We start from the raw sequence: 12,836 nt of genomic DNA, 5'->3' as shown, positions 1-12,836 counted from the left end.
TCTATCATCGACCCCATGAGACCATCTCTACATGTAGTGGCAACACGTATGTCAAATATCTTTAATCATCCCTTTGAACATGCCAAATGGATTCCAAAAAAGTATTTCCATTCTTATCAAAATCTCATTCACACAATTAAGGTCCATTGCAACCTTTGTAAGAGACAATGTTAGTCGTAACCTCTTTGGGGACAGCCATTATTTTATTTCGAGTTTTTTTTTAATGTACCTTTTTATATTATCTACCAAGATTAATGTGTTTAATCAACATGTGTGCGTTAGTATGATGTATACCAAGATTAACACTACTACATGTTAGCCTAATACCGGCGCTTATACCGACGTCATTCAACGGGGTCTAAAAAAGCCCCGTCATCGGTATAAACGCCGGTATACGCGCCGGAACCACAGTGTCGGTATAAGCGTCGGGTAACAATACCGACGTCTATACCGGTGTCTATACCGACGCTCACTGGCGATAATACCGACGGCTATTCCAGTCTCTATACCGGTGTATATACCGGGGTGTATACCGGGCTCTATACCGACGCCAGTACCGGCAAATATACCAATGAATATACCGGTGCACATACCGGGGAATATACCGACGCTGTACTAAATTTTTTTTTTTGGGCAGAATAGTGTCGCCTGGCTGTTGCCTGGCTGCCTGCAATGAACAGGATCAACAACAGCAAACAGACAGCACCATTATGTCTAAAATAGAGCACAAAAACAACCGTGCTCGTTTTTTTATTTTCCTGATCGATAAACAAGAAATTAAATTAAACATTAATACTCAAGAATGTTTTGATCATATACCATTAGTTTGAAGGTCATCTTACATCACGGTAATGCCTCCCAATTGACGGTCTCTCCTTCTTCTTCAAGCATCTCAAATAAGGCCACAAGGCCATGTTTGTGAGCGTACTTCTCCTCTCGCCTACTTGGTGGGCGATTCATGGCCAACTCCTGCACAAACGATTAACAAGTATAACTTTTAGAAATCAACATTTAGCCCACATACATACATTTACATAAATAAAATTGCTACAAATACTTACGAGTTCATGGCGCATGGTTTCGTAACCACCACTCCCAAGATGAGAAGCCCCTACTGTTTGGAGTCTTGCCCTTGCCGCCTCTCTTTGTTGTTGAAACCTCTTTGGTGTCTCGGTGAGCTCCTGAGCAATGGCTGCCCACTCCCTGTCATCTAGCCAAACAAGTTTCTCTTTCCCCTCTCTAAATGCGTCCCTCGCCTCTGACCTACGATGCCCCATCAAAATGCGAGCTGTATACTGTATCCACTCATTAGAGACGACATTCATAGGGTCAGATGGCTGAAACTCTTGCTTTATCTTTGTATTTATATAAATTTTCTTTCCCTTATCTTGCTGATCCCATTTAGTCATGACAGAGTCGTGAAACTGTATAGTGCACAATTGTCGAATGCGTGTCTTCATTGCCTTCCCTGCACTATTCATTATTGGTGCCCCATCCCTAATTGTGTCTATCTTGCTGTTGTCCTGGTCATGTGCACCCCAGGGAGTGGAAGGTGACCCTATGGGTGTGCTATCAACAGATGAGAGCGAAGGACGACGCTCACGTGGTGGTGGTGTCACAGCATCTGTGGCACTACCACCACAACAACCTCCCCCTGAAGACCTACTACGTGAGCGCCGTCTATGTGAAGAGGTGGTAGATCGAGCTGTAAGAGGAGTGGAAGGCTGTGTGGTATGAGGTGTGGGAGCTGCTGTCATACCCACGGGTGTGGGAACTGGCGTCGGGAAGCCAAATGGTGAGGCAGATGTCCCTACTCCAGAACCCCAATAACTCTGAGCCATGGCTCTCTTCTTTCATTCCCTCGGGTGCTGTTAATTGAGCTCCATCTGTCACTCCCTCCTGCGATATCCTCATCCTTTGTTGGGGACGAGAATTCACAGGCGCAATGTTATCAAGATGCGGCTGCACACTTGCTTGGTTGTACGATTGAAACCGTAAATTTTACAAGCGCTCCATTGGAAATATGCCAGCGTCATGAACATGCTGGTTGCAAATCCTTCGTTTTCGAAAGATTTGGTACTTACATCACATGCATGGACACGCTATTCTCTCTTCAAGATTGAGATGCTCCATCTAGCAGGATAACATGTATATGCAGCTCATTAAATACAAATCATTATGCATTACACAAAGCATTATGTAAACCATAAAACAGGGCTTCTTTTCCCCAGCCGTGAGGGAGATTTTAAAAAATAACATTTAAAGCGTCAAACGGGCTTCTTTTCCCCAGCCGTTGAGGGAGACTTTAAAAATATTTAAAAAAGCGTCAAACGGGCTTCTTTTCCCCAGCTGTTGAGGAAGATTTTAAAAATAACTTATACATTAGCTTATCTTCTCTCCATACAAAATTAAGATGAATTTGAACAAGGATGGAGAGAGAAGCTATCTCTAAATAGCTATTTATAAAGGCCTTATGCAAAAATCTATATGCATAGATTCTGTAAATAGAGCCTACACATTGAGCTCTATATGTAAGTCTTATGCAAGCTTTATGAATAAGGTTTATGCAATCGTATGCATAGTAAGGCTTGTAAGCCTTAAGTATAACCTTGCATAATAAGGCTGCAAGACTTATGCATAAGCTCTATGCATAAGCCAACTGCATAAGTCTTATGCATAAGCTCTATGCATAAGTCTTATGCATACGCTCTATGCATAAGCCATATGCATAAGTCTTATGCAGCATAGATCTTAATTCATGCATTCAGCTAGATTCATATAGCTCTATGCATAAACTCTATGTATAGAGCTTGCATAAGCTTACAAGCCCTATGTATAGAGCTTTCATAATCTTACAACCTCTATGTATAAAGCCTATACATAGAGCATCTGCATTGAGCTTTTACAAGAAGGCCATGCATAGAGCTTTCAACAAGAAGGCTATGCAAGCTCTATGTACAATGTCCATGCAAGCTTTCAAGAAACCTATGCATAGAGATTTTATAAGCTTGCAAACTCTATGCATAAAGCCTATGCATAGAGCTTATGCATAGAGATTTCACAAGCTCGCAAGCTCTATGAATAGAGCTTATGCATAAAGCTTGCAAGAAGGCTATACATAGAGATTGCAAGCTTATGATAGGTTTCATGCATAGATATTGAATTAATCCTATGTATAAGCTTACAAGAACCCTAAACTAACCCTAAACCATAAAACAGGGATGCAATAATACGTAAAAAAAAGCATAAACAAGAAAAATCGAAAGAGGATCTACCTCTTTTTTGCGAAGCTGAAGGAGAGGATTGGTGAAAGATTGGTGAAAGAGCTACAAAACAAAATATTAAACAAAATAATTAATAAATTAAACACAAGAATAAGAACTAATACAAAACCCTAAAATCTCTATGCATGCATTAGGAGATCTATGCATACATAGAGAGCTCTCAACATGCATAGAGAGCCAAAAAAACACAAAACCTTAAACGTCCTAATTCCTAAATTAAAAAGAAAAAGCAAGAACATATTAGGAGAAGGAGAAGAGGAGAAAAGAAGAAAGAAGGAGAAAAGAGGAGAGAGGAAAAAAGAGGAGAAGGAGAGAAAGAGACGTTGCATACCTTCTCTGCAACGCTGCGGAAAACAGAGAAAATACGCTCTCGGCTGTAAAAAAACTTACGAGCGTCGGTATATGCTCCGGAATATGCGTCGGTATATGCTTCGGAATATGCGTCGGTATATGCTTCGGAATAACCATCGGTATGTGCTTCGGTATACGCGTCGGTAAACGAAAATTTGAAAATACCCCGCCCGACTTGTCTCCTCCAACATTACGACGGACATACCGACGTTCGACATTTGTGTCGGTATTTTAGCGTCGGTATGCCCTCAAGCTCTTGTAGTGTAACGTATTTAATCAGTTGTGTGCGTTGTTATGGCATGGTCAGGATTAATGTGTTTAATCAATTGTGTGTACTGACTATTATTATTTTGGACGTAGGCAAAGAATGAGTGGCAAATTTTGCGTTAATCACGGGTGGAATATGTGTTGGACCACTATTAAGATATTTTGGAAGACATGTGAACACCTTTTATGGTTTTATATTTAGGCATCAATATTTTTGTAAGGCTAATGCCTCATACCTTTATACATACCAAATAGTATTTTAGACTTTGGTAGGTCCAAAGTATTTTATACTTTGGTATGCCCAAGACTTTATATTAATGCTTGCTATATTTTTGTATAGCTTGCACGTTCATAACATTAAAAGCACTTGCTTGTGCTTTGTTTTTGGAATTATCTTTTTGAAAAGCAAGTTCTTTTTGTAACACATATAAATATGGGAGAGTGGTACAAGCTCGGGGGGGTCGCTCACAAAAAATGTGAATATCACGTGAGTTCAACAGAAGCATATTTTTAATTTATGAAACTTATAGAAATATATTTACATAAGGGTATGATTTAAAAAAAATTTAAAAAAATTTACAGATTCATAAAGAAAAGGGGATATTATATGGATTAAAAAATTCACAGATAAGGGATTTAAAATATAGGCCTTGAACGCACGCGATATGGATATTCTACATACAGTGACCCCCCCCTTGTACTCTACTCTCCATCTTTCTCTTGTTTATTCAATTTGGTTTATTAAGGTTTATGCTTTAATTTATGCAAATATATGCTATGCTCTATTTTTTTGTGTTAAGAAATTAGAGTTTCCTTCTCCAAGTGTATTGAGGTCTTGACAAACTACAATTGAAAGTTTTATCAGGAATAGGATAGATTACATAGAGCAATTTTATATTGATTCTCGTGATCGTAAAATTGATATACTTCCTTATTATGGACTCGGAAGGTATGGACTCGGAAGTGGATATTTGTGTACATTGAGAGGTACCTTGCATGATGTAAGTTTTATGAGAATAACCTTCAAGCACGATAATAGGGGAGAGGATCTAAATAGAGCAGTACAATTCCAATGTGCTTTTTCAAATTCAATCATTTCTTACTTAAAATCTGGATTTGATGATACCTCTATGGTAAGTCGTATGAAGGTTCTTGTGCTTGCACAATACTATTGAATCAGAGAAACTAACTTCTTTTACGGTTCTGTTGAACTAGAGCAATTAACATGGTTTTGTTTGTGCAAACAGATGTACTCGTGAATATGGAAGTGAGTTGAATTAGTGGTGCTTCTAAAGTTAATTGGTCGATTAGGTCTTTGGTTGTTTGACCAAGTTAATGACCACCAATATAGATACCTCTTCTTATGAATAAGTACACTATAGGCATTACTATCATATAAAGTTTTTTATAAACAACATGTCATTTAGTACCTCGATTAAGCTATTTAGAAATAGAACTCTACTATGTTCACAGGTTTTATGTATATAAGGCAAGTCCTATTATAGCCATTGTTTGGGGGACCAAAACAACTCCAAAATTATTTATATTTGATGTGTAGGTAGTCCTATGTGTTCTAGGACTTTATTTGATGTGTAGGTAGTCCTATGTGTTCTAGGACTTTATAAAATCTTCTTTGAGTTTTTGTTGAGCGAGGCCTTCATTTAAGCTCTACAAATACTAGATGAACAAATTATGCCACTTCGTAGCATACATGCAGATATTCTAGTGATTATGCATGTCTACAGATATGTCGAAATGGAAATCATGCATGTAGATAATGTCGGGGTAGAATGCAAGTTTCCTCTGTCTCAGTCTTTTATTATGTGATGATTATGTCCTCGCTTTACCATAAGAGAAACTGTAAGACATCAAATCAAGAAGATTGCTATGAGAGTCTTTGCTACTAATGATGTTGAAAGTTGTGTTGTACAGTTTTGATGAGAAGGGTGAAAAGATGGGTCTACATCTTTCAAATAGTATTGCCTTTTACGGAACTTGGTCTAAGATAAGTAGTATTCATTACCTTTTGTTCTTCGTACATGTAGTCATTGTACATTCATTAGTCTTGATATTAATACAAGTTCAAATTAAGATTGCTTCTTAAATTCTGAATGATGCTTGTTAAAAGATTTAGCAATTTATTCATTTTACTTGGAAGGATTGAACAATGACAATGACCTCAATTTTAAGTAAGAAGAATTTGAGTGCCTTCAATTTAGACAAAGAGGTAAAATATTTCCTAAACGAGTGAGATTTAACTAGGAGCCAAGGTGTGCAGTGTGCTTGAATATACCACATGAAATCCTTTAATTCAATGAGTAAGCATTCACTACAAAATCTTAAAGACCATAAAATTATTATTAATAATATTTTTAAAGATAAATACACAAGAAAAACAAAGATTGAACAGCATTGACCAATGGTCCTGATATGCATGAATGTAAATTTTTCCTTTTGAAATATTAATAAATATATATCTCATCGAAAAAAAAAACTTTGACACACCCATTAGGACCCCTCAATGGAAGGCTTCTTGGGCCCTTTTATTTGGCAGTTTAAGGAGTCAAACCTTTTCTCTTAAGAAGAAACGTTTTCTAATTAGAAGCTTCAAAACGGCTACTTTATTCGAATTTGAATTTTGGAGGAAAAATGGAATTTAAAATCTAGCGGACAAAACCATATCATGTAACATATCTATGGAAAGCTCTTGATGCGTAGATCACGGATCTATAATCTCCGCTCAAATTGAAGCTTGTATGTAGAAGTTATGGAGGTCCGAAAATTGTAAAATTGCCTCCCTCCCTTTTTGGGGAAAAAAGTGCACCCTTTGACCACTCTTACACCTCTCTTACAAACCCAACATTTCAGTCCACATGGCAACCCCCCATTTGGCTATTCCTTAATCACCTTGATTAGGCTTGGGCAAATTAAAGGGCCCAAGAAGACCCCATTCACTTCCTAATGCCACTGGTATTGGCATGGTATGAAAAAATTGTGAACAGTAAACCTCATACTTGGGGGCGAGCAGACTTGAAGCTAGATCTGCTGGTCTTGGCGCCCTTGCCACCGCCATAGCGCAATGCAAGGAGCAGGCTCAGGAGGACGGGCCCTTCAGCAGACTGGCTACAGTGCATGCAAAAGGCGTGGCAGTAGAAGGAACTGGCCGCCTGTTGGGCGTTTTTCGCCAAAGGAAACCCTTCTAGCATGGGATGGATGGAGATTCTTTGGCACATGCAGTGCGAGCTTTTAGCCCACTGATGTGTACAGTGTAAATAGTTGGTGATTTCTTTGTTTTCTTTAGCTGGCAAAGGTTGCTTTGAAAGGATGCCCAGAAGCTCTATTTGTGGACATGGATCCCATAGAACTCCATCTCTCTTCTAAGCTTGAACATCTCGCTTCCGACGTGGGGGGCAGGGCGTCGTCTTATGAGGGCCAACATGCTCTCGAAGATGGCCTCCTCGCAGTCCACCGCGATGGGGGCCATCGAACCACCACCATCAATATCCATTGCCGTGCTGTGTAACAAATTTCTAAAGTAAGCGGAGCCTCTGGTCAGGCTCTCGGAGCTTACATGATATGCTCGCCTGCTCTTCCCGACATGAAACACCACCACCACCACCACTATGCATAAACCCTAAACCCTCATTCAAGATGCCCTTGCCTTTTCTTTGCTCATAGTCACCATAATTCCCATGCTTTTCTTGTGCTTGAGACTTCCCAAACTTGTCCTCCATCACACCAATCCGTGAGGATAATGTTTCAAAATGAGAATCAAGCTTGGAGTCTAAGGTCTCCAACCGTTGTACAAGCATTTGCATGAGGTTGTCATGGTTAACCCCCGCTTGTGTCCCTTGAGAAATTTGATTATGTACATTGCCCCATTGTCTTCATTGATGAATGCATCCCTTGCATCCATATTACCTTCCATGTCCTCATCACCAATGATCATTTCTTGCATAACATCCCCACCCTTGCATGGTCTTCCCTTCGGCATAGTGAAGAAATGCAAGATGTTGGTAGAATGCCCAAATGATGTCGGAATTGGACAAAAGAAGGTTCTATGGGTAGGTAATGGTGTCTACTATCCTCCCAAATGAACACAGTAAGAATTAGGTGTGGGCAAGTACTCTCTGTTTTAGGGTTTGTGCGGGACAGCTGAAAGTAGTAATTTGGCTCTAAAACGCAAAATATATGTCGGAATTAGGATTTTGACGGCTCTATAGAAAGCTAACGGAAGATAGAACCTACCCCTAAAAGCATTTTGATTCAGTCAAAGTGGAAGTATATTCTGTTTGACTTTGACCAGAAAGTCAACATGACTACTTTGACCGAGATTGTGATATCCGATTAAGGGGTTCTATGGCTCATTTGAAAACTCTCAAGGAGTAGAATAGAGTCGTGTAATCACTCGGACCTAATCCCAAAAACCCTAGGACTGAATTAGGGTTTTGTAAAATCCCAAAAATTTCCAAAATTCGGTCCCAAAGCTCAATCCGGCTACAAATGATTGGTGTTTCTCCCCTTGGTAGTTGTGAATAACTCTTCAAGTGTATCCATGGGGTAAATCTCCAATCAATAAGCTTGTTTGGCTCCCTTGTTGGAAAAATTCCGCCAGAGTCTCCTTTGTAATTGGAACCAAATCTCAAATGAAAATGCAACTTCTCAAATCACAATGCAATACTCTTTGTATCCCACAATGTCATGAAAGATCATATGCACTCTTTGTCCATCAAAGCATTTGCAATATCCACACAATATGACGGAAAAGGGGCCCCATTGCCCAAATGCATCCACAAAGTCGATGGTGAGGATTGTTGAGGACGCGCGTTGAAGCTTGCCGATCTCCCGGCCAAGCTCTTCTCACCCCTTCACCGAGTTTTCCTCCAAGGTGAAGGTTGAGGCCATTTCTTCACACCGGTGTACCTAATCCCCCTTTGTATCACTTTACCAAGCAATCACGGCACAAAGAGTTCAAGCCATTCTCCCCTTGGCCTCTCCAACCAATGCCAAGATACCCTCACACATTGCTAGATTCTATAGAAACTTGAAGTGGTAGCAATGGTGAGTGTAGGTACAAAATGATGTGGATAATATCAAATGATAGAACAAGTTTGTTGGCTTACAAGTATTGAGCATGACTCATGTCCTTTTACAATTTAGAACTCATCAATAAAGCATGGACTCATGCCTCAATCCATCATCCAAAAGCTCCAACACAAACCAACAATTCACAATGCCCTCACCATGGCATTTGCATAAGCATTTGTTAACCACAATCAAGGCATTTGCAATTGCATTCCAACAATCCCTTTCACATAAGCCTTATGCACACACTCTATGCAATTACGCTCTATGCATAAGCCATATGCACACGCTCTATGCATAAGCCATATACACACGCTCTATGCATAAGTCTTATGCATAAGCCATATGCATAAGTCTTATGCGTACGCTCTATGCATAAGCCATATGCATAAGTCTTATGCGTACGCTCTATGCATAAGCCATATGCATAAGCTCTATGCATAAGTCATATGCATAAGTCTTATGCATACGCTCTATGCATAAGTCTTATGCATACGCTCTATGCAAGACTTATGCATAAGCTCTATGCATAAGCTCTATGCTATATGCCTTATGCACTATGCTAACCCTTAATCCCATCACCCAATGGTGTAATAAACATGATCTTGTTTTACATAGATAATAGATCTTACCTTGATAACATATATAAACTCTATGAATAAAGAGAATACCTTATGCATAGAAAAACAGAGCATAAGACTTATATGTTATATGTATAAGAGAGTAAAAACATTCAAAAAGCTTTCAACAAGAAGGCTACGCAAGCTCTATGTACAATGTCCATGCAAGCTTTCAAGAAACCTATGCATAGAGATTTTATAAGCTTGTAAGAAACCTATGCATAGAGATTTTATAAGCTTGCAAACTCTATGCATAAAGCCTATGCATAGAGCTTATGCATAGAGATTTCACAAGCTCACAAGCTCTATGAATAGAGCTTATGCATAACGCTTGCAAGAAGGCTATGCATAGAGATTGCAAGCTTATTATAGGTTTTATGCATAGATATTAAATTAATCCTATGTGTAAGCTTACAAGAACCCAAAACTAACCCTAAACCATAAAACAGGGATGCAATAATTCATAGAAAATAGCATAAACAAGAAAAATCGAAAGAGGATCTACCTCTTTTTTGCAAAGCTGAAGGAGAGGATTGGTGAAAGATTGGTGAGGTGAAAAAGCTGCAAAACAAAATATTTAACAAGCTAATTAGTAAATTAAACACAAGAAAAAGAACTAATACAAAACCCTAAAATCTCTATGCATGCATTAGGAGATCTATGCATACATAGAGAGCTCTCAACATGCATAGAGAGCCAAAAAAACACAAAACCCTAAACGTCCTAATTCTTAAATTAAAAAGTAAAAGCAATTGCAAGAACATATTAGGAGAAGGAGAAGAGGAGAAAAGAAGAAAGAAGGAGAAAAGAGGAGAGAGGAGAGAGGAAAAAAGAGGAGAGGGAGAGAAAGAGAAGAGGGAGAGAAAGAGACCTTCTTGACCTGTAACGCGCCTTCTCTGCGAAAAAACCAGAAAATAGGCTCTCGGCTGTGAAAAACTTACGAGCGCCGGTATATGCTACGGAATATGCGTCGAAATATACGTCGGTATATGTTACGGAATGTGCGTCGGTATAGGCGTCGGTATATGCGACGGGACACGAAAATTTGAAAAAACCCCGCCCTACTTGTCTCCTCCAACATTACGACGGACATACCGACGTTCGACATTTGCGTCGGTATTTTAGCGTCGGTATGCCCTCAAGCTCTTGTAGTGGTATCTCTGTGTGGTGTTTCGTGTTGGTTGTTGGTGTGCCCTTTTTTGTAGTTGTTGTATCAAAGTTAGGAGGTGAAGGGCTATAGAGGTATGGTCTTTCTTCTTTGTTTTCACCTCACACCTTGTTGGTGTGCCCTTTTTTGTAGTTGTTGTATCAAAGTTGGGAGGTGAAGGGCTATAGAGGTATGGTCTTTCTTCTTTGTTTTCACCTCACACCGCCCACACAGTGTCGTCTGCTCTACACGAGGTGCATGTGTCGGCCCCGCTCCCACTCACAAAGCGCAGCGTGCAGGTGGAGTCGGCACTCACCCACCACACACTTTTCACCACCGCTTGGTCGGGATTGGTGTAGTGGTGTGACGCTGCTGCCATGAACATCTCCGCAAAGTGCTTGGCAGGCATCCGCGGCGCCCGGCCGCCGCAGGCGGTGTAGAAGGCGTACCTGTGGTGGAAATTGAGCGCCCACTGGGTAGGACCCGCGGGCCTGCCGGTGCAATCGCTGCACGTGAAGATGGCCTCCTTGCCCTGACCCAAGCAGGACACCAGCACGAGCTTAGCCGGATCCGTCAAATCAAGGGGGAAGTCGGGCAGCTGATCTGCCAGCTGCTGCCGAGGACTGTTGAGCCGGGCGGTTGCTGCAGGTGTAGAAAGGGCGTGGCGCGTGGACCAACGTCTGATCTTTGGGCTACCGCTGGGACTCGTGGAAGGAGTAGAAGACAGGCTGCTGCGGCCGGTATGCGTGGTTGGCTTGGGCGATTCTATGACATGGATCCCATAGAACTCCATCTCTCTTCTAAGCTTGAACATCTCGCTTCCGACGTGGGGGGCAGGGCGTCGTCTTATGAGGGCCAACATGCTCTCGAAGATGGCCTCCTCGCAGTCCACCGCGATGGGGGCCATCGAACCACCACCATCAATATCCATTGCCGTGCTGTGTAACAAATTTCTAAAGTAAGCGGAGCCTCTGGTCAGGCTCTCGGAGCTTACATGATATGCTCGCCTGCTCTTCCCGACATGAAACACCACATCGTTAGGCGGCGTATTTAAACAGACACCACCACCACTCCGAATGGATACATGATTTTCCTGATCTCCCATGGCTATCATCGAAGCATCCATTGATCTCCCATGGCCATCATCGAAGCATGGGCGTTTGGGCAGAAGCATAGCCTGATCGGGGCTTCTGTTCCTATCCATGCCTTGGAGTGTAGATTTACTAGCAGCAGCTAATTGGTCAGGATCCAAACTCTTGGGACGGAGCTTTTTATTAGCTTGGAGGAATGAAGTGTTGAGATCCATAATTTTTGTTGCACTCAATTGGAGGAATGATCTCTTCGAATCGCACTCAATTGGAGATTGGAAGCTCCTTTTATGCCTGCACACCTAAAGGCTCATCCATGACCTCACCATTCCATTAATAATCGCGTTTTTCTTCTTCTTCTTCTTTGTTTGGGCCGCATTACGACCATTTTCCACATGCTGAAATCAAGTGAAATGAAAATCCTCGTGCACTTCAACATCAAAAAGCACTTTCCTTTCACTTTTATCAACGCTTATCTGTGGACTCCGCGGACCCCATGGGCCATGCCCCATGCCCACGTGTGACTTGTGTGTATGCCCATTGCCCACCCCTCTCTAAAGATCAGGAAAAAAATAAACCTATCCACAAGAAGTAGATTTCCAATTAAAATTTCAAAGTTACAAAAATACTCTTGAAATATCAAAAAATGTGAAAACTGTCTATGTTGTCTTGCTAATGATTACAACTACTAGGTGATCCCACGATATCTCAACACTCCTCCTCGAGCTCAACTCCACACACTGCACTCCAAGTAAGCTCCTAAACCTGTGGAGCTGCTCTGTGCCCAATGCCTTCATAAAGATGTCAGCCATCCGACCCTTTGTGCTAATATATACCAGATCTACATCTCCTGCTAGAACTTTCTCCCTCACAAAGTGATAATGCACCTCAATGTGCTTCGTTCTAGCATGATATACTGGGTTACTGGCCAACTGTATACTGCTCATGTTGTCACAATATATGACAACTGCCCTATCCACGGGCTCTCCCATGT

General features: G+C 41.0%; 2 protein-coding genes across 2 annotated transcripts; both read right to left on the bottom strand.

The window, feature by feature from the left end:
• Positions 1–251: 251 nt before the first annotated feature.
• LOC147610910 (uncharacterized) lies at positions 252–2,375 on the bottom strand. Its single transcript, XM_086785509.1, has 2 exons — positions 1,062–2,375; positions 252–969 (listed from the first exon to the last, which is right to left on the bottom strand). The coding sequence occupies exons 1-2, from the start codon at positions 1,839–1,841 to the stop codon at positions 844–846; spliced, it is 906 nt and encodes a 301-aa protein (XP_086641635.1). The 5' UTR covers positions 1,842–2,375; the 3' UTR covers positions 252–843.
• Positions 2,376–6,242: 3,867 nt separating this feature from the next.
• On the bottom strand, positions 6,243–12,128 carry LOC147610909 (uncharacterized). The gene is made up of 2 exons (XM_086785308.1): positions 10,975–12,128; positions 6,243–7,276 (listed from the first exon to the last, which is right to left on the bottom strand). Exons 1-2 carry the CDS (start codon positions 12,058–12,060, stop codon positions 6,911–6,913), a joined length of 1,452 nt encoding a protein of 483 aa, XP_086641434.1. The 5' UTR covers positions 12,061–12,128; the 3' UTR covers positions 6,243–6,910.
• Positions 12,129–12,836: the final 708 nt, after the last annotated feature.

Source organism: Cibotium barometz, chromosome 48 (genome assembly GCF_041138505.1).
Source record: "Cibotium barometz isolate CiBa-2024 chromosome 48, ASM4113850v1, whole genome shotgun sequence".
Taxonomy (NCBI): Eukaryota; Viridiplantae; Streptophyta; class Polypodiopsida; order Cyatheales; family Cibotiaceae; genus Cibotium; species Cibotium barometz.
The sequence above is the reverse complement of the archived record's forward strand: the minus strand, read 5'-3'. Positions and strand labels throughout refer to the sequence as shown.